The sequence below is a fragment of the Sturnus vulgaris genome, chromosome 3 (genome assembly GCF_052056855.1).
Source record: "Sturnus vulgaris isolate bStuVul1 chromosome 3, bStuVul1.hap1, whole genome shotgun sequence".
NCBI lineage: Eukaryota > Metazoa > Chordata > Aves > Passeriformes > Sturnidae > Sturnus > Sturnus vulgaris.
Window position 1 is genome coordinate 2,467,466 of NC_142245.1, and position 25,760 is coordinate 2,493,225.

Here is a 25,760-nt window from a genome sequence, read left to right on the forward strand (position 1 = left end):
ATACAGCATTAAAGAACAATTAAATTTCTTCTCTTACCTTTTTTCAACATTGAAATTACTGTTTTTCTTTGACTGAGTTTTAAGGCGAAAGAAAACAATCAAGCCTCTGTTTGAATTAAAGCAGTTTAAGAAGAAGGAAGTGTTTCCCATGCCCTAAATTTACACAAGGCCTGGACTAACTCCTGCTGAGGTAACACCAGAGCCAAGGGGAGTCAAAGGATGGAATGGAAATTGGATAGTACCAGAATAAAACACATCACTGCTCACATAACACAGGAAAAAACAGCCAAGAGATAGAAGAATATTAGGAACAACCAACAAATCACAGAATACTGAACCACCACCATGTCTTCACCAAGCCATTTGCAGCAAAACCACTGCTGGAATAAACCCTACATGTGACATCCACTCAGATCATGTATTTGTGTTCTAATTCCATTGGTATCATGGAGTGGGTATAAAGCATTACATCATTTCACATTAAGAAGGCAAATCAAGCATTATATATGTACATGTTTTAATTAATTTTAAAAATCATCTACATTTAAGGATAGTCAAGGGTTCCCTTATTTTTTTTCTGTTACATTAGATTATACCTGAATAATCTGCATAGTAACTTTAACATTACTTTTTTCTTTTTATCTTTTTTTTTTGGTGTGAAAATTATCAGTTGCAGGTAGCAATGTAACATCTCAACCACAATCACAATACGTGCAGGATGCCCAGCCAGAAGCATTTCTCAGTTGACTTGCAGTAGCACGGCACTTTATAATTTGTGTATCAATACTTTTTTTCTTTTTTTTTTTTTTTATTTTTCCTTTTTTTTTTTTCTAAGTTTAGTTCAGATGTGGCTCAAGAAGCAAAAACAAACTTTCCTCACTCAGTTTCAAGTGTGGGGTCAGCTCCACAGCTGTGATATGCTCCACTGGAGTTACTGACCTTGGATTTTTAATTTTTTTTCCCCCAAAGCATACCTCCATTTACCTCCATGCTTTTCTTAAACATAAGTGCAAATTTAGGGATGTGGTTTGAGTCCCTTCATTAGAGGGCCTGAATGAACCCTGTGCAATGGCTCTGTCTCCCAGCCCTGCTTCCTGCATGGGCAAGGAACACAGAGGGCTGAATCCCCCAAAGGGATGCAGGGGAAGGTAAGAATCTCTTGAGATGGGAAAAAGGGATAAAGACAAATAAAACAAGAAAGCTAATTGTGCTCCCAGTGTGAAACTCTGACATGTGAAGCATTTCTGTTTCCAGATGATCAGCCCAGCTGCTTAAAGAAGGTATTCAAACCACCTACAGACACTGAATCTCTTACAGAGTCTGTGTTAAAGCCAAGCCTTAGCCTGAGTGTCTCCTGGAAATACTCAGGATTAGGTGCTGTGAATACCATCCCTTGCCCCCCCCAGACCCTTTCCTCATCCACAGAAAAAAGTGCTTTTGCTTTTTCTACCTGATAAATGCTCGGATTGCTCAGTGCTGCTCCCTATCCCATGTGTTTGTACTGAGATCTGTCCCGAGGGATCTGCACCTGGCTGGCTGTCAGCTTGTGGTGGATGTGGTAAATGCCGAGGGTGATGACGATAACCAGCCCCAGGATCAGCCCCAGGATCAGGGGCAGGGTTTCTTCCAGCTGCTCCCTCTGGTCCACCGGGCACTTGTGTTCTGCAGAGGAAGAAAGAGAGGAAGGAGAGACGTGACTGAGCCGCCGCCGAGCTGAGGGGGCTCCCCGGTCACGGCTCCGCGCAGGACGGAGCAACCGCAGCCGCCAGCGGAGCCCCGGGGAGAAAATCAATTGCTTTGGAGCAAAGTGAAATCAGTCACAATGCAGGGATGCAGGGAGAGGCTACATCTATCAAACCAGCCCACGCACTGGAAAAACACTTCTCATGCCCATAAACTCAGCCCTCTCTGCCACACATCGATGGCCTCGTTGGGATTGGGGCAGCCCAAGGCTGAGTTTCCTGAGTGACTGAAGAGCTGCTTTGTTTATTCAGTTCGAGTGCCCGGAGAGGCCTCAGCATCACTAAGCCTTTAATTCTGCTCCAGACTCACCCTGCACATCAGCCAGAGATTCCCCCATCTATCTGCAAGTTGGCAGGGGTCCAAGAGCACCACTGCCCCCTCTCCATGGCCATGGCACCAGCCCTGGCAGAGCACACACGTGTGTGTCTGTGTCAAAGAGCACCCCAAATTGTCCATCAAATATGGCAAAGGAGGAACAGAAGCAGCCCTGACAGTGTTTTTGTCTCTGGCTGATGAGTCTGTGCCATAGCCTAATAAACCACTAGAATATACTGATACAATGGGAAAATACTTTTCTATTGAGCTTGGAAAGGCCACTAAGGTCAGGAAACATGATACACTGGTAATCCTGGCTCAGCTCCCTTACACTTCCAGAGTCTACTGCAGGCCTGAGTGGCAGCATCATGATGCCCATGCTGCTGAGATGGGGCTGCCAGGCTAGGAAAAAAAAAAAAAAAAAAAAAAAAAAAGGCAGTTCTAGAGGGAAAAAAAAAAAAAAGAGTACATGATACAGGAAGAGCAATTCTCTGGCTCATGTTCTTCATTGTATTAGAAATGTGCTGAAAACAATGACAACTTTAAGGAAAAAATAAAAAGGGGAAAATAGAAAGGCTGTGTATTAGATGAGCGAATACAAAGGGCACTACAAATTCCTCCCCTTGCTAAAGACTGTCCAGATGGGTTTCCCAGGCAGCTGATTGCAGAGATCTGCAATAACCACGAAGAGCAAATGCTCCACAAATCTAACAGCATGTGACAAAGAGCAGGAAAAACCCAGAGACCCCCAGGCCCAGGCAGGAGGTGACAGCAGGGACCCATCTCCAGCGGTGCCAGCACCTCCAGGAGCTTCACCGCATCCTGGAGTGCAGCCTCCTCCCAGCGATGCCACCAGGAAACATTTCAAGCTGTAAATGAGGTGAAACAAAAAAAAAAAAAAAGCAAAAGTGAAATGTAGTCTAACACAAAAGAATGTCCTTTTCAGTTCCAGTTGCTCACTGTTTCACCAGAGGAGTGATTAATCACCAGGACTGTGGTACAGGCGATTCAGCAATTGCTGCAATGCAGGGGTTTTGTTTGTTTGTAGTGAGGAGAACAGGGGGAAAAATTCTGATTATTACTTAGCTCCCTAAATTTGGTTTCTAGTGCTCTGTGGAATTGTTCCCAGTTTAGGATGCTAAGACCTGAGCAACCCACAGGGACACAAAACCAGGCTGAGCTGACTGCAGGAAAAGCCACTCACAGGGCAGTGCTGTGGGGCCAGGACTGCTCCGACCCCTCTCCCCACAGGTACAAAGCAGCACCGTTCCCATGGGAAGGATCCAAGCTTCAGAAGCTCCTGTGCAGCCCCCACATGGCTACAGACAGAGTGTGCAGGAGATCACTGTGGCTGGACACTGATTTTGCTTTGAAAGTGGCTTAGCTTAAACCCTAGAGAAGATGGAAAGAAAGCTGCTGGAAACCCAGCTGAGAGGATTCCCCTGTGCTCAAACACACCAGGTTTTCCATTCACCTTTCCCTAAAGAACTCCAGCACTTGCAGGAGAACAGGCTGGATGTGGGGGGGCTGCAGCCAGTGGAGAAGGCAAAGCTAAAAGCACCAGTGCAGAAAACAGACCCAGCTCTAAAGCACCCGCTTGTGTCATTTGAATTCCACCAAACTTTGCAAAAGCAAACCAACTGCAGGCCACAAAACACACCAGAAGGATGTGGCCAGAGATCCGTGCCCACGGAAAGCCACAGCTGTGTTTTGTGTCTGTGTCACAACAAAAAAGGTGTCATTTCCTGGAAACAATCAAGGAAGAGAGATCTTGATCTTGACACTACTTTTAAGAGGATTAAAATAAAACTAAATATATATATATATATAAAGCCAACAGGAAAGAAACGAAAAAAAACCAAGCAAAGCTGTCAGTGTCCAGCAGCACACCCCCAAACCCAGCTGGACCTGCTGCACCTCCCCGGGCAGAGCAGCTGCCATGCCCTACCCACACCTTCTCCTCACCAGAAACATCCATTTTCTCCCTTTGGAGCAGATCACCAAAGCCTGGGCTCTCTGGAGACTGGAGGGGGAATGGGGGGACCAAGCACAGAGGCACTGGGGAGTGCTAAGCACAAACACATCTGCAGAAGTGAGGCTCTCTGGGTGCTGACTGCCAGGAGGATGAATTCTCCATTTTAACATTATATCAATGTTAAACCACTTCATTTTATGACAAATTAAAATACTTACACATTTATAACAACGTACTTTAACATTTATGCAGCCTTTTTCACCCAAAGAATTCAAATGAAGTGTTTTTCACCCCCAGAATTCAAAGCAAAGGCACTGAGGTCCATAACACAGCAGGGAGGCAGGCAGGCAGCAGGTATCATTCCTGCTCCATCAGCACAGGAAAAGGCAAAGGGGGAACAGGAGGGGGAAAGGGTTTGCAAAAAATCCCTGGCAGACATATTTGGACATTCAAACCCCTCAAGTATGGGTAGCTTGATGCTTGACAAATGAAGAACCACTGCACTGGCAACAGCTATGATTTCAAAATTAATGACCCTGCAGGAAAACAGCCCTTTCTGACCAATTTTCCCCAGTATTTCACTCCAGGTCGCAGGGATCTCAGCATTTCCCAAATTACTAGGGTTTACCCTCAGTCCAGGGAAGCAAAAGGTCCCTGGCAAGAAAGGGGAAGTTCAGGTGATGCTGGGAGTTGTGCTGCATCCCAAACACGGTAGGGTCACCCCTTTGCCAGGGTGGTGTCACCCTCAGTCCCTGCCCTGTGGAACACCCACTGCAGACAGATACAAAGGAGGTGTTTAGGTACATCTCTCACTGCTCCTTTGTGCTGTGCCTCCTCCCAGGCTCACGTACTGCCACGGTTTCTATGGTGAGTGCTCGTCCAATTCCAGTACCAGGCTGTGAAACCACCTAAGAGCCCATTTTCCTCTTCCAGAATCCTTCTGCAGAGCAAACACGGCAAAAAACCCAGCAAAAGGCACGGCACCCTCCTGCAGGCATGAGCATCAGCACAGGGATTGTCCAAAGGGGTGGAAAAACAGCCCAGCTGTATCTGGCATGACAAGATTTTTGACATTTTGAGATGGGTGTTTATAAGTAAATAGCTAAAAAATATAAAAAGAAAAAAAGAAAAACCAGGAGCTTTTTATGAAGTGTCTGCATACCTTGGTGCAAAGAGCCCTCGAGAAAATGTGGCCCTCAAATAGGAGGTTTCAGCTCCCTCTGAACCACCCCAGGATCCCAGTCCCTGATTCTCAGCTGTTGTATTCCTTTGTATTAATATTTTTCATCGTATTGCTTTATATTCAAATTTTAAATACAAAAATCAAAAGAGCTGACAGTTTCTCTGGGGTTCTTCCATCAGTTTAAACCTTCTCACACCCTCATGATCCAGCTCTCATTTTATTCATCTTCTAAGCTGAAAAACGTACACACACATTCCCCATTAAAAAAAAAATTAGCGAACTCTGAATGAAAAAAAATTTCTGCTGCTTCTGTATCGAACAATAAAAATGTAAATAAAAAAATAAATGTGGATTTGTGAAGGTTGGAAGCAGTGTCTCAAAAAAAACCACTCTAGCACGTGAATTTAAGCGTTCAAAAAAACCAAAAACAATCCAGTCATTCCTCACAAGATTTTTAAACTATCCCTGCCAGGACAGTGTCAGGACTAATGAAGAAACCTTTCCCCCCTTTCTCTATGGAAAAAGGCCCCAGCCCTCCTGTGTCTTGGAGATTCTTCTGCTCTAGCCGGTCTCTTTCTCTACTCTAAAATATTTTAAAATGTTCTGTAGCTTGTTCATAATTAATAGGAATTTTACCTAATGGGAAATTAACGAAGCAAAAAGGAGAAGGCTAATTACTGTAATCTGAGATTGGCAGTGATTCTCAGACCCCACAAAGGATCCTGTTCTGCCATGTGTGTGCCGAGGACGAGCTCAGCTGGCGGGAGAGCAGCAGAGCCCTGCATGGAGCTCCATTGATAAATCATCTCCCAGGACCTCTGACCACCCTGTCCAGGTGCTCTCTGTGGTTAACTTCCAGTGGAATTCAACAAAAGGAGTGTAGCTGAATAATGAGAGCAACAACAACAGAAAACCCCATTGAGCTTGACAAAGAGAGAAGTCATACAGTCCTCCAGAGGAGGAATTCCCTCCATGTGTGTAAAGGTTGCTAAACCAACATCATCTCTTTGTGTGCTGGAGACAAAACCCATTAAACCACAACAACAAAACAGAAAACAAAATAGAAACAAATTTTCTGCCTGACAGGAATGAGTATATCATGAAAACAGCAGGTAGATTCCTTTGGCAATGAACCCCGAGTTCGGTTGTTTTAACTGGGAGCTCTTGGACTTCACAAGTTTGGTAACCTCAGAGACACAGACTTGCATAATTTAAACATCCTGTTCTTGGCCTCCAAGGTCTGCCCAGCCCAGCCTGAGTGCAGAAATGAGAGGGTAAAGCTACGCCAACAAAAAAAAATACAGCCAACTATTAAGTTTTACCTTTTTCTCCTTGTAAATCTAAGAAAAATGTGGCACTACTTTGATACAAAAAAAGCTCTGCCCACGGATAAAACCTACTCAGTATTACACTGGCCTTGCCATAAGTAATTCAGCCAGGCAGAGCTCTGCCAGAGCCAGCACATGCAACAGCACGAATTTACTACATCAATGAGAGGATGCAAGTCAGGAGTGCAACTACTCAGCTCTGCAGTCAGTGCTGGGCATTTATTGTGTTCCAAAATATTTCCCACATGCAAAATAATAAAGCTCCATGTTTTTAATGCTAGGCTTGAATACCACCATTTTCTAACTTGTTATTAAAAGAGTTGGTTGTTACACATTTTATTTGCAGCTGGTTACAATAAAGAGCTCAATTAATTTTAGTGCTAAGGCACCACTATGGAATGGGACTGCTCTTACTTAATCCAGGTGAGCATGATTACACTGCCTCATTCAACTGATGGGAGAGCCAGGAAGGAGGAACACCATGGGTTCCTTGGGACAAAGGAAGCTAAAACTGCAGGAATCCTGTCCCACGGCAGCATTGCTTTGATACAAACTGCATGATTTACCTCACGTTTTCGTTTATCCACCATGGATGTTAAAGAATCCCAGAAGGGGAATGGCTTCCCATGTGTTTGGTGCTTGAAGAGCCTCACTGAAGTCCCTGTTACGCTTCCTTCACCCTCACCATGAACATTAATGAAACTGAAGCTAGGAACATGCACTCCCAGTGTCTCCTGCCACTGCAGCCCCAAGCTTCCTCAGTGTACAGCAGCCCTAAGAAGCCCCTGGGGCGGTGCTGAAGCATTTTTGTGCTGCAGAGGAGACACCTCTACCTTGCAGGGCTCCTCAGGGATGCTGCATTGGGGCTGGCTGGTAATCTGACTCTACAAGTCTTTACAGAAGCCAATGCACACACAAAGATAGCCTATGTTTTGGCAGCTAGGCTGAATTTGTAAAGCGTTTTGGGGGACCACAGAGGCAAGGAATGGGTTGGAGGGACTGCAGGGAGCACTGATAACAGGCTGCAGCGAGGGGAAGATCATTCTGGAAAAGGTGGGACCCAAATTCCTTCAGTCCATTGCAACATCCCCGAAGGCCGTGGCAGCATCAGCACCTTCGGGGATGCGGACGTGCCTTTGCCTGCTCCTTACCTTCACTGAAGACAAAATCCGCAGGGATGTCGAAGGGCTGGAGCCGCACTTCGGACAGCAGGAGCTGCACGTTCTTCTGGTGGTCGCTGGAGACGAGGGAGATGGTCTGCTGTGCCTGGCACTCGTAGGAGCGCCCTGCAGGGGTCACCAGGGCCGAGAGGCGGTGCGAGCTGGCCGTGTACTTCCCGGCTGCCCAGGGGACACACACAGGTCAGGCCCCGGCCCCAGCACTGAGGGGACAGAGGCGACGAACCGAACGCACGGGTGATGTGGCTGGGGCGCAATGCGGCAGCAGCGGCCCTGCTGCTCCTGGAGTGTCCTCCCAGGATGGGACCCTGCTTTTGTGTGACACCCCACACAGCCAGGGCAGTTCCCACACCGGGATTGTCTCCTGCAAGCGGGAACACGCGGCTCCAGCACCCAGAACTGCACCACAAAGGCAGAGCTGGTTCTGCTGCCGCCAGCTCCACTCCTGTCACAGCGCCTAGAGTCCATAAAATCAGAGAAATGGTTCCTGTTCATTGAGACTCAGGGTTCAGCCCAGGACTGTGATTGTACTCCCTACACTTGGGAGACAACCACTTCTGCGGCTGCACTTGTGCTCTTAATCCAGGTGGGAAGGAGCAGTGCCATTGGGGACCACACCACAAAGCAAGAGAGGCCATAAAGCCTTTCCTGAAAATACAACATGACCATTTCACCCAAGTATAAATTACAAGAAAATATTTTCCCATCACATCAAGCTTGCTTTGCAAGTGAAGGCTGAATGCGGCTGAGCCAGGTAGGATGAGGGATATCTTCCACCTCCTGCTCTTCTGCAGCCCTTTGTTCCCCTCCAGCAGCACAAAAAGGCAGTCAGTGCTTTTCATGGGCAGGGGCTGAGGAGGCACAGCCAGCTCCGTGTTTTGTGGGACTCAGACAGTGGAAATACCAGTGGGGAAAAACAGCCCCAAACCAGCATGTCTTATAGCAACAACTCTAAACGCCCTATTCACTGCAGCTGGAAAATCTTGAGGGAGAACGATTTGTAAATAACAATACTTCATTTTTCAATTCAAGACAATACATTTCTGAGCCGAAATTAAATAAAAACAAAATGAAAGCCAAAAGAACGGAAACCCCGTGAGAAGAGAGGAGGCTGCTGGGTGCAGAAGTGTGTAGGGGTATAATACTAACGACAGTTATCTTGGGAAACTGCTGCCTTCCCACCTATTCAACCATTATCAGGATTAACCTAAAAGAAAATCTCCCCACAGGAAAGGAGACAAGCTTTTCCAGCCCAGGTGTCTCCCTGCCTCACCCCCTCGGCCCTGGGTCCCACAGAACAGCCTGGGCAGTGAAGCAAACGGGCAGAGCTGGGCTCTCCCTCCCACGGCAACAGTGGTGATTAAAAACAAGGAAAAAAAAAAAAAAAAAAAGCGGAGAGAAAAAAAATTATAACATGCGATCTAAACCCGGCAGCTGGTCCCGCCTTTGTGGGTTCCTTTTTCCCCGTAAGCTACATTTATCGAGTATCCCGCGGGGTGCTCCCCTCCCAGCCCGGCCCCGCTCTCGCTCGCCCGCCGGGATCTGCCTTAAACCCCGAGCCCGGGCGCTTACGGCTGACGGCATCCTTGAAGTAGGTGCGCTCGGAGCTGTCGTAGGTGAACTGGATCCGGCTGAGCCTCCAGGACGCCTCCGGTCCCCGGGACGTGTTGTGCCCCTCCTGCCGAGACAGGGCCGGTCAGGACCCCGCGGAGCCGCCGCGCCCCCGACCCAGCTCCCGGCGTGCGGGGAGCCCGTACCTTCAGGAAGGAGAGTTTGAGGGTGTACGCTTGGTCCAGCCAGGAGAGCTCCAGCTCTGACTCGTTCGTGCCGCACTTGCCCTTCATCTCGGCGCCCCGTGACAGCGGGATATCGGCTTGCTCCGTGATCAGCTGCAAGCGGGGAGCTGGGCTCAGCGGGGCAACCCGCGAGTCCCCCCGGGCACCTACGGGCCCCCCACTGCCCCCGCTGAAAGTCCTGGGAGGGGATAAAGGACTTTCCGAAAGTGTCAGCAGATGTGTGCGTGTGTGTGTCCCCTGCCATCCCCGGTCCTGCTGCAGCCCCGGACCCTCCGGGCCGCCCCCGGCCCAGACTCACGTCCACATAATTGCTGGCCCACACGTCGTAGGGCACGATGAACTTGGCGGCGAATTCGGCCATGAGACACGTCGTCCGATTTTCCCGCACCACGAAGATGTCCTTCTCGGGGTTAGGGGAGAGCCCGGAGAGGTTTTCAACTTCTTGCTCGGCGGCCAGGCGAGCCGCGGCGTCTGCGGGCACAGCGGGCTTGAGCGCCGGCAGCCCCCAACCTCTGCCGCTCACCCTAACAATCCCCCGCCACCCCCGAGCCCGCTGGAGCAAGCTACTCTATGGCGACGGGGTGTCCCTGTCGCGACAGAGCATGTGGAGGAGATGTGGTAGCCGGTGGCGGTGATGTGGGACCGGTGCCGTAACAGCGCCGAGTCTGTGTCAGCGCCAGCGGCTGCCTCGTCGCGACAGGGCTCCGTGTCGCGACTCCCCAAGCAGATACTCACGCAAGATGAAAAGCAGCCCCGGGAGAAGCCCCCCGGCCATCCTCCCTGCTCGGTCCCGGCCTGGCCGCGGCTGCTGCAGCTGTTCCTCCGAAAGGTCCGCTCCGGAGAAAAAGACAAAAAAATTAAAAATAAAAAGGAGAGGGAAAAAGCCGCACACCTCTGTCCTCAGGAGCCGCACAGGCTGCAAAAGCACTCCGCTGCGGAGTGGCGGGGAGGAGGGACGGGGAAAGTGTGTGGGTGTGCGGGGAGGAGGAGGAGCAGGAGGGGAGATGCCGGCGGAGCTGATGGAGCGCCCACGCCGAGGGACGGGGCGTACGCGCAGCCGGGAGGGGAGGAGGGAAGAAGGGATTCCCCCCCTCCGGCGCCGGGGCCCCGCCGCACCCGCGGAGGGGCGGCCGGGGATCCCCGCGGGGCCCTCGGGCCGCCCGACGCGCGGCTGGAGAGGAATCGGGCTCGCCCTGAGCACTCCCCGCTCCCCTGGCAGGGCCCGCGCTGGGAGCGGGGTCGGGACACCCTCGCTCAGGGGTTGCGCCGCCCGTCCCTGCCGGAAAGGCCGGCGGGATGGAAGAAGGGATGCCTATTCCAGTGCCGGCTGCTCACGGAGCGTCACTAATTCGGTGAAGGCGAACAGCTGCTCCGAGTGTTAATTTAGGAAGAAACGTGCAGCTATTTTTGTGTGGCAAGGTCACAACCAAACTCGCATCCTTCTGTGAACGGCCATCCACACACCTGAGCTCTAAGACGTGACAAACCACAACCCTAACATAAAACCCAACAGCCCCGAGAGGGTGCTTTAAAACACAAACATCACTGCCCATGCTCGTGAGGGGCGTTTTTGGGGGGGACAGGCAGGAGGGCACCTGGGGTGCTCCTCGGAGGTGAGACAGGTGACAACTGAGCCGGGGCGCTCAGGGTTTTGTCCCTGGCCGGGTCAAAGGTGCGAGATAGCGAGAGGAGAGGGGACTGCGAGGCGGGGTGAGAGCACGGAGGGCTGCCCGCCCCCTGCCCTGCCCGCTCCGGGGGCCCTCAACTCCCCGCTAGCGCAGCGCCTTCGCTCTCTCGCTCTCAGCCCGGGACAGGGACAGCGCTGGGCCCCTGTCGGCAGCGGGGCTGCGGGAGGAGCGGGCGATCCCCGCCCGGAGCTCCCGGCTGCGCTGCCGCTCCGTGAGGTGGAAGTGCGGCCGACTCTTGCGCTGCTCCCTTGCCCCGGCTGATGCCACGTTGGAATATTTCTTCCCGCCTCTCATCGGGACCTTTTTTTGAGCTTTAACACGCTGCCACTCTCGCCCCGGGACCAGGAGCACATCCAAATATTTACGATAATTTACAGAGACACCAGTCCCAGGAACAGCGGGGATGAGGAGCCCGACACTGAGGATGTTTTTTTGGTAAAAAGCCAAAGGGACAGCAGCGATCCAGAGTGATGGCTTTATTGGATTCACTACCAAATCACATTTCTAGTTCAAGAAAAGGCATCTGGAGGAAATGGTCCAAGGTTTTGCAAAGCAAAATATTGCAAGGTGAGTTTTAATTGTGGGCAGCTGCCCTTTCTTCGCCAGGGCACACACATGCAGAGAGGGACTTTTTTTTTCTGGGAAAGGGCTTTTTTAAACAATAAAAACTGACACTAAAGGAACAGATTAATTTTTGTAACTATAGCGTTGAAATTCCTTTTCTGCTTTCTGTACATATTAAATATATTCTGACCATTTCCTCTCACTCTCCTGTTCAATGATAAAAAGCCATTCCTGCACACCCCCAAATAGAGTAAGACCTGTGTCAGCTGTGACACAGGATTAACCTATGGATAATAATTTCAGGGGACTATATAAAGGAAAAAAAATACAATCTTCTATAAAATATAACCTTTGACTGTAACAGGCTGTATTTCTGTGGTGATTTTAATGCCTGGCTTCCTCAGGTCCTACACTGATGAGCTCAGTGTTTAACTACCCTTTATTTCCTTCTCGAGTCCACGATTTGATTTCCAGCCTTTTTTTTTAATTTCCAACTTTTAAACCCTGAAATACACGATTCTGATCTGCTGCTCCTGCATCCAGCCTGTGCAGGAGGGTCTAGGGAGCAGCTGGGAGAGAGCAGCTGTGCTGGAGACGAGGACAAGGCTGTCCCACAGCACAGAACTGTTCTCCCCCAGCTGCACAGCACAACAACAAAGCCTTTAGCTCCAGTGACAATTGCCACTTCCAGCATGCAGAGCTGCGTTCATCCTGCTCTCTGTGGCAATAAAAAGGGAAAGACCAAAGTCTTCCTAGCATCGAGCAACCCCCAAAACACAGAGCAGAAAGGTCTCACCCCATCAGCCACCCTGAAATGCTGTGACCAGGGACAGTTTATGGTCCCAGACCAGGCCACCTGAAACCAGCCCTGCCACCTGCCCTTACCCCCAGCTCTGGAGACTGCCTGGGTATCTCTGAATGCTGAATCCCCCGTGCTACCCACAATTACCAGACATAACAACTCTTACCAGCCTCCTGGAAGGGAGCACACAGCACAGAGACAGCCAGGTTGCAGCTCTGGGGCCACTATTGACACATCCAGCAAGAAAAGGGCTTTAGGTCTAAAGTGTTTGCCACTTGCAGCTGGTTTTACAGGCAGCACCTGAATCTGCAAGGACTGAGGGGTATTTTGGGTCTCTGATGATGCATTTTAACTGCACTCAGGTGGTGCAGGGGTTAAACAGGCCCCCACCTGGAAACAGTCAAGTTAATGACCACCCCCCAAATCACTGGAAGTGAAAGAATAGCAGGCTGCCTATGAGGCCAGGGTGTCATGACCCTCCCCATCACAGCTGAGCTGAATTTATCTGAAGCGATTCAGAGAGGGAAAATCTGCCACTTCCCTCGATGAAATTTCACTGAAGTGGAATTTATCACCCCAGCAGGGAATGACATTTTAAACTGCTTTAACTCAGTATCAATGTTCAAATTGATTAGCCTATTTCATCTCAATGGAAATTCTCACCTCATTACATTAGCGGCCAAACTTCAAATAATTTTTGAATCAAATACTGCTTAAACAGTATTTCAAAACACTTAGCTGACAAAATTCATCACTTAATTTCAAATTACTGCCTGCATTTTATGCTAAGTTGTCAGTGGATGAAATACGCATCAGTGTGGGGAGCTGAGGCTGGCAGCTGAGGTTTCCTACTCGGCAGTTTCACAGAAGCCCATTTTTCTGTCTGAATTGATGGATGTCTCGCTCCTGGCTGAGCAGGGAGCACAGGCTCAGACGGAGGCTGTGGACAGTGTCTTCTGTTCTTCCAAAAGCTGCGTTTTTCCCTGAGGGATAGGATGCTCACCAAGGAATTAAATAAGCAGGTTTGATCTTCCTCAGGGTGGGCCGTGGGCTGAATGCAAGCCCTCCATTCCCAGTGGTTTTTCTAACAGGTAGGGCAGGGCTTTCCAGCCAGGCTCTAACTGAGCCTAAGCTAAGATGCTTTAGCATCCAATTCTCTCCATACCTGGTCTGCCTTTTGCTTTATCCTTACAGGCTAAAAACCACTGCAGTAGACAACAGTGTAAAATTCCAGCTTACAGCACTGTCTCCACCAGCTGTGCTTTAGAGGACATTTTTAATTAAAAGAAAAGTCATAATAAAAATCCTGTCCAGCATGCTCTGAAAACATTTCTGCTCCCAGCTCCATCCAGTATTTAGCTTAGAGAGCTGCTCTCAGTCCACAACTTGTCTTTTAAAACATTATGTATCATAAAGGACCAGGAGCTACCTCCATAGGCTATGGAATCAGAATGGGAATTCTGAATATGCATTACAAGTCTGTTTAAACCCTGCTTTAAACACCTAAAGATTCACTGACCTCTGTCTCATCTGCTGCTACACTGCACTCATGTTGCTGCATTTCCAGGATCTGCTGCTACACTCCACTGGGGCAGTTCTTTAGTGCTGCACAATGCTTCTATCACTTATATAAAATTAAAAAAAAAAAAAAAGACTCCTTTGACTAAATAAGCAGTGATAGAAATATATTTACACTCTACACATTTTTACAGGAAATACAACGTGCTAAAAATCTGCAATTGATAACACCACCACCCTGCAATTCACTGCAGTCAAAACTAAAGGATTTGAATTTTTAAGGTTTTTATTAGAGAAGTTGAAAGTTTCATCTCAGGACTGACAATAACATAATTATCTCTCTTCATTTATTTTGTTTATAGGAATATGTAGAATTTGTTTGTACAAGCATATACAACAAAGTAATTGGTGCTTAGTACATTGAAATCAGAAATCTGATTTGTTCTAAACTACCAGTTTTCCATGCAGTCATCTTTGAATTGGCAGCATGGACAAATTCCAAGCCGAATGCTTACATGCATTGTTTTGCAATATAACTACAGCAAGCTCTGGAAACATGCAAATTAACACATTAGCAAATTGTTTTTATATCTAATGGACATAAAAAGGTTATTCCTGATATGAAATTCTGAAAATCTGCATAAATACTTCTGTGTAAAATTAAATTAGTTATGTACTTCTCTTTTACTACAAGTATCAAGAATGCCCACGTAATTAATATACACACATATATATAGAGACCTTGTAATGCTAAAAGTCTTTGTAATTAATCAAACAATATTCTGTGCCATACATTTACTCAGTATTTACCAGCTAGTAGCATGACTGTGGTCATATAGTAGGCATTACAGCCTTAGTAGCATTTGTATCACATGCAAACATACTCTTAGCATTTCTGTTTACTAATTTTATCACGTAGCAACATGTATGTGATTTTCTACAATGTTGTGTTTCCCAAGTGTATAAATACTTTTTACATTTTCACAGTTACAAACTTTTTGCCAAAAGCCATTTAAACAATCTTTTAAGTTACAATGAACTGTAGTATCCGGGATTTGCAGCAACAGGATCAAAATGCAATTTCTATACAAGCAATGTAGGATGTAAACTTTTCTTAAAGTGCCTAATATATAATTTCTTAGAGCACTGATCAGTTTTGGCACAAATACACTGTATTTCCCTCAGGTTATCCACTGCAGTAACTTCTACAGGATATTGGCTCCTCTCAGAATTGATAGACTTGATATGGCACTTGTGAATGACATCATTAGGCTGCAGAAATACCCTGTCAAGTTACTGCTGCAGCTGATGAATTTGGCCGATGACTTTGTACACGCTGTACTTTTGAAAATACGCAGTTACCTTTCAACTGCCTGCTGTCTGCTGCCTGAAAAAAACCCCGCTTGAAATACAATTTAAAATCACCCAAAACTCAACTCCTTACTATACTAATTATTACTTGGCATAAGGTCCAGTTCAGTGGGCTCAGGGACATCAGGTGCCGAGCATCTGACAGGACGTGGCATGGCAGGGTCTGGCAGCGTGGGGTTTCTGCACAGCACATCACACATGAGAACACAAATGGGAAATTACTCGACTCGAAATACAGCTTTGTTGCCATCTGAGACGATGTTAAAAGTATCTCCTGTGTCTCGAGGCTCTGATCGTGTGATTCTGATGCAGGCAAGGTGCCTGGTGAGATACAGAAAGAAAAGCAGGACGGGGTTTAAAAAACTCTCTTAATCTTCGTGTCGGGGTTTTTCTGAACAAAGGGAATTCTTATGGAAATTCAACAAAGGAAATTCAGTGCCCAGTGTTAAAAAAGAAACAATGCAAACCTTAAGACTTGGTGGTCCGTAGCTACACTTCATATATTAAGAACAAAAAACCCAAAACAAACCCCTGCCAAAACCAAACTACAACAAAAGCCCACTCTTCGACCTCAGCAATGTTATTTGGAATTTTGCTCTCATTTTAAGGATGCTGTGCTCTCCAACTTCAATTTGCTTGTTGAGGCTTTAAACCACTGTTGCTGGCCTGCGATCCATCTCTGCTTCCAGCTTCACCATCTGCTGCATCTCCTTTGCCTGCAATCCAAAATAACCGCATGAAGTGTTGCATTAGACCTTTTGCTCCCAATGAAGCACGTTTCACATGAGAGTGTCTGAGTGAAACACAGGCAAAGCACACTGAAGAGATAGGTAACAACATTATTTTTACACCCCTCGTCCCCCTACCCCATGTCACTGTTTTCAAAATTGGATGTAATCCTTATATTTACAAATTCTTAGGAAATTTTTTTTTATTCTAATCTGAGAGTCATGGGTTGAGACTTTCTAAAAAAGCATGTGATAAAATGCAGAAGCACCAGTTTTGGGGAAGAAGTTAGGCAGATGCCAATTTACTGTTTCTCCAGATAGGAAATGTCTGGGAATGTATTCTTACTGCTGTTGTGAGAGTACTGGAATGTGTTAATGCCTGAAATTTATCTATGATCTGGACTTGTTCCTTTCATAAAGGAAAGACAAAAATTCATCAGAGTAACATCTCCCTTGCAGTGGGCAAGATTTTTTAAGTAGTATTTTTAAAAAGTAGTATCTTTTAAATTTAGCTGGTTTTGTTTGTTTGTTTGTTTTTTGTCTGACCTGGAGATCCTTGTGATTACAGAAGGGGGTGTTTTTCACCTCAGAATTAGAATACTGCTACGTGCTCCATGGGATTATACACCTTGAATCCACCTGAAACTGTATCCAAATTCATTATGCAAAATCCAGCATGGATACATGCCAGACCTCGCTATAAACTCTTCTTGCCTCGGGCTCTGCAGGCAGAGTTAAAGCTGTGTGTGTAAATGGTGGCTGGCCTGGGAATCCCCTCTCAGAGGGCACTTCTTAAATTCCCTTCCTCTCTCTCAGATGCACACACAGCCACACTCTCTCCTCCTGTGTTTTGGTTTGAAACTCTGCAGTTTAAAGGAACTGAGAGTTATCAGCTCCATTTTCCCTGGGGATTCTCAGTCTGGGAAGTTACTTAAATTCATACCCCAAGGACCCTGAATAAATTGATCCAGAGGGGAATCTAACCCATCTATACAATCAAAGTCAGGAGCATTAGAACAAGTTTTAGGTAGAGACAATCCAAGCCACTCTTTTCTTTGGTGTAATTGCTGTATCTCCATCATGCAGGGAATAATGGTTAGAGGACTTGATTTATATAAACTATGTTCCCCGAGAAGTTGTCAAAGTTGCTTAGACAGGGAACTTTGCTATACAGGCTGCTACTTAAGGAGTCACCTCTTCTGGATGTGCAAACACGTATTTTCATATGTGAAAATGGGCAGATGTAGGTCTAAAGTAATGAAGGTGCACCTCTATTCCCTTTCAAGGTAAATGTGGATTTATGCAGATGTGACATTCCTGCCTTCTTGAAAAATCTAGCCCTGCACTTGCTTAATCATCCTTATCATCTTCTTGGGGAAAAAAGTAATTATGATAACAGCAAAGCAACCGTCATAAATATGATTAAAAATTAATTGACGTTCTCCATTTAAATGACTTAAAAGCTTGAAAGTAATGAAGAAACAATTTTAACATGAAAATATGGAAACATAACAAATAAATCAACATGGACAACCTCTTCTGAAATGTTGGCTGGATTTTGCCTGTGTGTGAAATGAAACATCCAAATAAAATAAAACCCTGTGTTTTTTTCTTAGTGACTCACACATTTCACGTTTCAGGCTTGTGACTTGACTACAGGCACAGAGTGTCCTATAAATATTCTGTGTCCCACTGTATTGTGTATGGAATTCTTTTAGAGAACCTGGCCTCAAAGACCACAATAGCATGTAACAGAGGAGCAGGATCCCATTTGTGCCATTCTGAGGCTGGGTCAGAGAGCGTGTTCCCATGTGAACACACCAGCACAACAGACAAGCCTCTGGAACCTACAGTGGATCCATGGAGTCAGGGGCAGCCAAGGGACTCTGCTTTCAGGGTGCTCTCTACTCAGATCTCACACAAGCTCAGAAACACATACAGTAAAAGAAAAATACAAATTTTTTTTCCCTAGGTTGGGAGTTTTTTTCATTATTATGTATCCATAAATAAATGTTACAGTGGGTGTTATCAGTAGTGCAAGATGTTATCAGTTCAAGGGAGTAATTCAGATCAGGCAGCGCTGTACAAGGGGATGTTCCAGCCCAGTGCAGCTCCTTCCCTTGGAAATACAGGGGTTAATAGAGATTTCTTGGAGTAGTGATTATTTAGGAAGCCATAGCAGCACGGCCACATCATAAAGTGTAATTGCCAGAGCTTGTAACATGTTGGAATTTGAAGTGAATTTTAAAGTGCTCTTCCACAGCACTAGGAAGCTATTTCCAGCCTCTATTCTATATTTGGCTATTCTTAGCGTGGAATTACTTATTTTATTACCATACTAAGATATGTGGATACCCTTTGTCTGACTATCAGCATTAGCAGTTAATCATATGTGTGTTAACACTAAAATACTTTTCTTAGATCAACAGACACTCTTACAGACACAATTTAGAACTCTAAGCAGATCTTCCAGTAACAGCAGCTAATGTACAAGTTAATCTCTAAATATTTCCTCTGCACGTCACTGTTCATATTCATCTGAATTTCAGATGCTAAAGCACAAAATACTGTTAAATATTGTGTCAGGCTCAAATATCTGTGTGCAAACAAGATTAACACTGTGCTCACTATGTCAATGGCACTTCCCAATGGTTGCATTTACAAGGAGGGCTCCAATGATAATGATTTAATTTAGAAGGAAAGCACACTGAAATAATAGTTTGCTTATTATACGTCCATCCTACCTTGTGTTTGAGACACTGCATGACAGGATTTCAAAAGCTGTTTGTACAAAAATAAAAATGTCAAAATCGAATAATACAACAAGAAGCAAATTAAATGAATGAAAACTGAAGTGAGATTGGAAAATTAATGCAGGAAAAACATACATAAAACAAAACAAATTTAAATTCATAACAGTTTGTACTGAAAGCTGTTTCCACCCATAATTCTACTTTTCTCCATTGTATATTTGTATGAAAATTTTCTTGCCTTGTTTGATCAGGAAAAAAAAGTGTTTCAAATCCTCATTAAACAAATACCACCTGGATCCAATTAACTTTCATACATCAGTATATCTAACAGTGATACCAGAGCCAGCTGGGGGTTGCACTGATGCACTTTTGGGGCTACAAGGAAATGGTCCAAACAGAATGTATGGAAATATATGCTCTGATGGATCAAATTAGAGTGAGTTAAAAAGCTGTTAAGGACAATCCCTGTGGCAGAGGCCACCACATGTCCACACAGAAGTGATAACCAGCACATGGAGGAGCTTATTCCATTTAATAACTGATGATTTATCTGACTTAAATGGCAAATGAGCAAGCTCATGTAGGCTGTTGCCATCCCTCAGCTGCAGAGCTGTAAGCCCAGGTGAGGATATATCCAATTGCTCAGAGAGGTGACCCTTCAGTGACTCACACTTATCCCAGCTCCCTTATACAGAATGTGGTCAAAAGCACAACATTATGGTCAAAAGCACAACCAGAATCATTCTCTCCTTATGTATTTTTAAAAATGGACCCAAAGCTCTCTGAAGCCAGTGGAAGGAAAGAACTGATAACACCAAAGCTCTGGATCCATTTTTTTGTCAGCTATCACAGTGATGCAACAGATCTGCCATGGGCCAATTTCCTCTCCCAGGTCCTGCCTCCCCCAGATCCTGCCTCCCTGCCTTTAGATATTGCTCAGGAGCAGACTGACTGACAGATCCATTCATGCTGGATGTTGGAGATAGCACCTACAACAAGCCTGTGAGGGATCAGAGTGGGACTCGTGGTTGCTACCCAAGAGGAGGTGGAGTGATCAGCAGAGCTGTGGTGGCTGGGGCCACCTGAGATCTTAGAGTGTTGTCACCCCCTGGAAGTTACCCAAGCTTCAGCTTTGGAGCTCTCTCCTGACAGTGGAAATACTTGATTTGGCTGTACCATTCCCTTCCCTATCTCTCTGCAAGATGGCTTTAATTTGTATTATGGTGTCTTCCAAAGAGTTCAAATTCTGAACACTTACCAAACAAGGAAGTGAGTACATAACCCTTAACAATAATGGGTATTAAATAGAAAGTAGTGGGTATTAAATGCTCCCCTCCTCTCTCACTTCACTGAACTGCTGGGTATATTCCCCTCACAGTTTACATTTTTAAGTGCAGTACTGCAAGTCCATGCAATTATTCCAGCTCTTCTGGCTCAACCTTTCAGCAAGGGAACTGCTCAGAACATAGTGTTGCTTCCACCAGAAATAAGATTAGAATTTTCCTTTCCTTGCCAAGTAGTTTTTCAATTAAAAAAAAAAAGGCTTATAAACCAGCAGAAAATAATAAGGTATTTTAATTAGGAAAGGGTGTACTAGTACAGATAAAACTCCCCATGCTACTGTACATCTCTAGAATTCAGTCCAAACTCACTGTCTCTCAGAGTTCAGAGATGCTCTGGGAACGTTTTACCTCTAATTTTTCAATCAGTACTAGAAATGTTAGTTCCAAAATGAAGGAAACCGATTTGCTTGAGTTGCTTTTGGGGAGTAATTAAAATGGATATGCTGGGTCCTTAATGACTGTCATATCTGGCTAACGAGTATCAGTGTGGCTGAACAGCTCTCTGAAAGGGCACTCTGGCTGAGCAGTTCAGCTCCCACAGGCTCAGCTGAAACAACTCTGGTGCTGTATCATTTAAGCCACCTCACCTCTTCATTTGGACTCCCAAAGTAGGTAGTGACCACGAACAAGTCCCCATTTTGGTAAAGCCTTGTATTCAGGAGGATTCTACTCAGCCTGACTCTGGTTACTGTTTCCTCTAGCTTGCTTTTCTCCTAAGTCTTTAAAACAAGATACCTGCTCGTTCTGCTTCTCCAAGACTTCTAAGTGCTCAAGTTGAACTTTTTTCAACTGATCCATTTCCTTTGACTGCTTCATTGCCAGCTGTGATTGAAAGAAAATAATGGGGGAGAGAATATAACACATTATTAACAAGTAAAATAAAAACCTGCTTGAAAGATACACATATGTGCTCCATTTAGGAGGCATAAAACATCACAGGAGGCCTAGTATATCCCAATCTTAATAAAAGCTTAATATTCTTATATTATTAATTGATATAATTAATAGATACATATTATAAATACTGCACATAATACATGGCAAACACACAGGAATGAACAGTAACTCTGTTAATTCAAAATAGCTTCATCTTGTATAGATGTCAGATCTTTTATTCTACAAGTATGTGCAACAAAGCATAGACAAAAATCTACTAGAGCTGGATTCTCAACACAGAGAAAAGAAAAAGAATATCCAGAAACAGTGCCCAGTGACTTGTCAAGGTTATAGTTACCCTTTTTCTCTCTTCCAGGAACTTTTTCGTGTTGCTGCTGTTCAGTTCTCTGACTCGCCTGAAAAAATGCGAACATTCTCCATGAAGACTCATTGGAAAAACAGAAACCAAAAAGCTACAACTGAGAGAATCATAAACTCTTAAGGTGTATTTTGTTTTCTGATTATGTGTACCAGGTAGGACTAATGGCAAATTGTACACTCCTCTGGCTACAGAATTTTACTCAGAGATTTCCAAGTATACTGGCAGTATGACTGAAGACTTGACTGTTGTGAATGAAGTTTGCTTTTTCCTTACTCAAGAGTGGTGGTGGAAACTTCAAAAAGAATTGTTTAATTTGTGCATCCCTTGCTGTACTCTACTGTTAGTTTTGGTATGTAAAAAATTCTGTGTGTCTTAAGAGTGGTAATGGAAAAAAATCATCTGATGATCTAAGCAAAGTTACACTTATCAATACTGAAATCTTCTTAAAGATGTTATTTATGCAAAAATATAAATATAAAATTACTAGCTACATAAAATTACTTAAGTGTATCTTCCTAACATTTCTGCCATGACAGAGAACAAAAATAGTTCAAGCAGTTTAATCAGCCCACAAACCAGAACTGCTTTCAGATTTGGGAACAGATTTATCTTGGAGTCATTAGTGAGGTCCAACACAACAAAGCAAATGGTTACCAAGGGCTCTGAGAACTCATCCTCCTCATGAGCTGGGAGTGGGCACCACTCAAGGGACTTGGTTCAGCAGGAACAAGTTCAGGCTTTGGGACCAAAATAGCCCAGTGCCAAGGAGGGGATGTGAAAAAGGAAAGAACAAGCCAGATGGCAAGGCCAAAGTGAAGGGGAAACCCCAAAGGCTTATAAGACATCATTGTGTCAATTCTGCTTTTACTCCCTTCTCAGTCAGGTCTTCATTTCACTGAAAAAGCAAAAAAATATAACGCTCTTGAGGTACAATAATTAGAATTTAATAGTGTGATTGGACCTACTCTAGTCAGTCAAAAATGATCAGGGCATCAGAGTTCTTAAAAGTGAGAAATAAATATGAGAAAATCACCATTTTTTTTCTAAAATGGTCATCTAAAAATATATCCAGCACAACAAAAGTGTGGTTTTAACAGAATTAATCCATGACTTCCCCTGTCAGCCTCTGACAGCATTCTTCCCTTATCAGGAAGGAATACTCACCTCTCTCTTTCAGCTTTGTTTTTGATAGATTTGTCTTGGCTAATGGCTTTGCTGTTCTCCATGGATATTTTAGCTTGGTTGGCACGCATCTCCTTGCTTTCCCTGGGCAAAACCAAACACAGTCATTAATGCCTAAGATGCCACTGTTGTGGAGGTTGGGTTTCTCTACACTGTAGGTACTTTTTCCTGGAAGTATTAAGGAAGAGGAAGGAGCAAACAACATTAAATTTCCCTTCCTTTGGGTAGAATTTACACAGTTTGAGCAAGCATCCAGAAAATCTCATTTTTTTCCAGAGAATAAAATCTGAAAGACCAGTTCAAAGCATTTTTACACTTTGAATATTGTAAAAGGGTATAAAATACTCCCTCCTCATTATACGAGTTGTCCTACTACAAGCTACTATCAGCCATTTAAAAAATGCAAATTGTCTTTCACAACTACCTAAAAAATTTACAAATCCTGCCCTCAGAAGGTAACAATATCAATATCAACAATAATATTTGCTAGTTGTAGTATGAGCTGACAGACTTCCTTTTAAAACTTCTGCTTTGGGCCTGTGGGCCTGAAGAGAGTGGTTTAGGCCATGGTCAGACTTATGTTTGGTTTCTCCTTCTGGCTCAGTGAACCTTTTAGCCTTTCTTGTGAAATGAGAGGACTTTTAAAACATTTTTATTAAAGAACTGTGGTGCCTTTTTTTTTCCCTCCAAGAGTTCATAAAGTTAAACATTTCCTGGATACAGATATAAAAGCAGGGATATCACAGAAAAAATTAATCTGGGTTCTAAAAAAAATGATGTGTTGAGAGCACATTTCATTCCAACAATCCTTTCTCCAAATAAAAGCTTTTATTTTCTATACTGAAATTGAAGTGATTTTCCAGCACACTGTCTTACGAGGAGTGCTGAAATAATTTATTTTGATTACTGTGCTGAAGGATATGAAAAAAGTTAGTGTAGGTGTTCAAAGTGACTTAGCCTGTTTGCATCAGATACAACTTTAGAGTGAAAGAAGTTAAGAGGATTAGAGGAGAACCGTGCATCACTGATGATTTAGAAATGAGACATTGGCCATGGAGGTGGCTGAAAGGGGGAGCCAACACATCACGCTGTTTCCAGCAAAAAACACTCTCCCTCCCACAAGCAGTGGTGATTCCTGGAACTGGAAGAAGTGGATAAGCCAGGATGGTAAAGAAAAAAAAAAAAAAAGAAAAAAGGATTCTGAAAAATGTGCCACTGCAAGATTTAGCTGCAGATTCCCTACTGAGTCATAGTGACTGCACCTCTGAAATTTATACAAACATGTCTTTTGAAGGGATACTTAACTTCAAGCATGTAAGTCTATCATTGGAATTTATATATATATTTAGATGACATCAAAGTGCATTAACGTGCCATTTTCTGACACCAGTATTGTTTGAATAAATAGAAATCTATTTTAAAAACCCACCACACAATTTTCTCTCTCTGGTTATTTCATCTGGAGTACATAATGCTTGTGAATAACAGCCTCACGTCCCCAAAGTCTGAGCTGCTGCAGGACCACCACATCCAGATCAGCCAAGGGAACTCAGTCTGGGCAGGCAGGGGGCTCAGCACCCCTGGAGCTCAATAAGCTTCAGGTTTTTAGTAGTGTCTGCTGCCTTCTGCTTTGTTTTTAAATGAGCCCAAAGCACAGACAGAAATTGCTTTTTGTGCTGCACATGGAGGGGAAGCACCTTTCCTACAGCAGGCAACTGCATCATTTTAGATTATTGATCTCTGCTACCAGCCCTGTGCCCTCTGTTGTGATATCCAACTCATTACCCAGCTCAGAGAGAGCAAAGTGGTGAGCACAGCCTGCTGAGAGCCTGCTCCACTCCCACACTTCCCTCACACTGATCCTGCTTTTCCTATGGATATTGTCTCCTGGCCTCTAGAGATAAATGCATGTCCTCCTACACACAATACATTACATTTAAAAGTTCACAAATTATGAAGCGTGATGTCTCTTTGGGCCATTATTATCCACGTTTCAATATTTCACAGTCCAAATTCTTCTGAAATATTCATAGATTCAGACACAGTTTCAAATTTGTTTTTAACAGGGAAGTCCCCTGTCTGCACATAATTCCCCAAATAAGCAGAAACATACCAAATTGCAACGAATAAAGCAGAAAGAATATTAAAGATTATTACTCCTGGGACCGCTGAATAAAGAGAGTTTTTGGTATTTATCAGGATGTAAATTTTCAGATCTGGTTCTCAGTAGCTTTAAATACAGAGCAATACATGGATTGAACACAAATAATTTCTAATAAGAAAGCAAAATCCATTGCTAACAATATAAGAATCATATACAAGAAACGATAGAGGGATGTTTAAACAACATAAAAATACAGAAATTCTAAAAGAATTAAAGACTAAAACGATGAGAAAAAAAGCTTTTTAAAAAAATTAAGTTTTGCCTTAGTATATACACTAGTGGCCTGAAATGACAGCTTCTAGTAAACTTAAGAGAACGTGGAAATATGTATGGAAAAGAAAACAAAAATGTTACTTTTACAGGCCATATATTAGTCAATTATCTTCTGAACATTCTGATGGATTTCAAGTAGGATAGAAAAAAAAGACTCAAAAAAAGTGATGTGATTTCCTGAGCTGATGCAGCCAAGTATAACTTAGAGGTACAGAACCATGGACTGCACCTTCCTCTGGATAATAATTTTTGAATGATGAATTTGTATAATATTTTAACAATTTTCAGACTCCATATTTGACTGGGTATGTTTTGAAGGACAGCTTGAACAGATGGATTAACACAGAGATGAACATAAATATAAGCTCACTACAAGCCTTTTGCTGGGACAATTCTCTGTTGGATGAAAAGCTTGCAGCTCCCAGCATGTGCTCTCTCTGATGCAAAGATAAGCTGCTTTTTCACTCAGGAATTTAAAAAAATAATTTCAATTCCTTCTTCAAATGTGATTTATTTATTTTTCTTCCCCCATGGTTTTTATGTGAAAGGTGCTGAAGACAATAATCTACATATGAATATATATTATGCATACATTCAT

At 44.4% G+C, this 25,760-nt stretch overlaps 2 protein-coding genes across 9 annotated transcripts in view; both read right to left on the reverse strand.

The window, feature by feature from the left end:
• Positions 1-500: 500 nt before the first annotated feature.
• LAMP5 (lysosome associated membrane protein 5) lies at positions 501-10,548 on the reverse strand. Its single transcript, XM_014895071.2, has 6 exons — positions 10,254-10,548; positions 9,817-9,989; positions 9,480-9,611; positions 9,295-9,400; positions 7,696-7,884; positions 501-1,662 (listed from the first exon to the last, which is right to left on the reverse strand). Exons 1-6 carry the CDS (start codon positions 10,291-10,293, stop codon positions 1,484-1,486), a joined length of 819 nt encoding a protein of 272 aa, XP_014750557.1. The 5' UTR covers positions 10,294-10,548; the 3' UTR covers positions 501-1,483.
• A 3,810-nt stretch (positions 10,549-14,358) lies between these two features.
• PLCB4 (phospholipase C beta 4) overlaps positions 14,359-25,760 on the reverse strand; it is a 182,627-nt gene continuing 171,225 nt past the window's right edge. For 6 of the 8 annotated variants that reach the window (XM_088162806.1, XM_088162803.1, XM_014895066.2 and 3 more), the window contains 5 exons: positions 22,708-22,809; positions 21,520-21,577; positions 21,021-21,107; positions 18,934-18,970; positions 14,359-16,177 (listed from right to left, as the gene is read on the reverse strand). In XM_088162806.1, the coding sequence (XP_088018932.1) occupies positions 16,089-16,177; positions 18,934-18,970; positions 21,021-21,107; positions 21,520-21,577; positions 22,708-22,809 (373 nt within the window). In that variant the 3' untranslated portion in view covers positions 14,359-16,088. The remainder of the gene's footprint in view (positions 16,178-18,933; positions 18,971-21,020; positions 21,108-21,519; positions 21,578-22,707; positions 22,810-25,760) is intronic. The other 2 variants (XM_088162808.1, XM_088162807.1) reach the window with 1 other exon arrangement.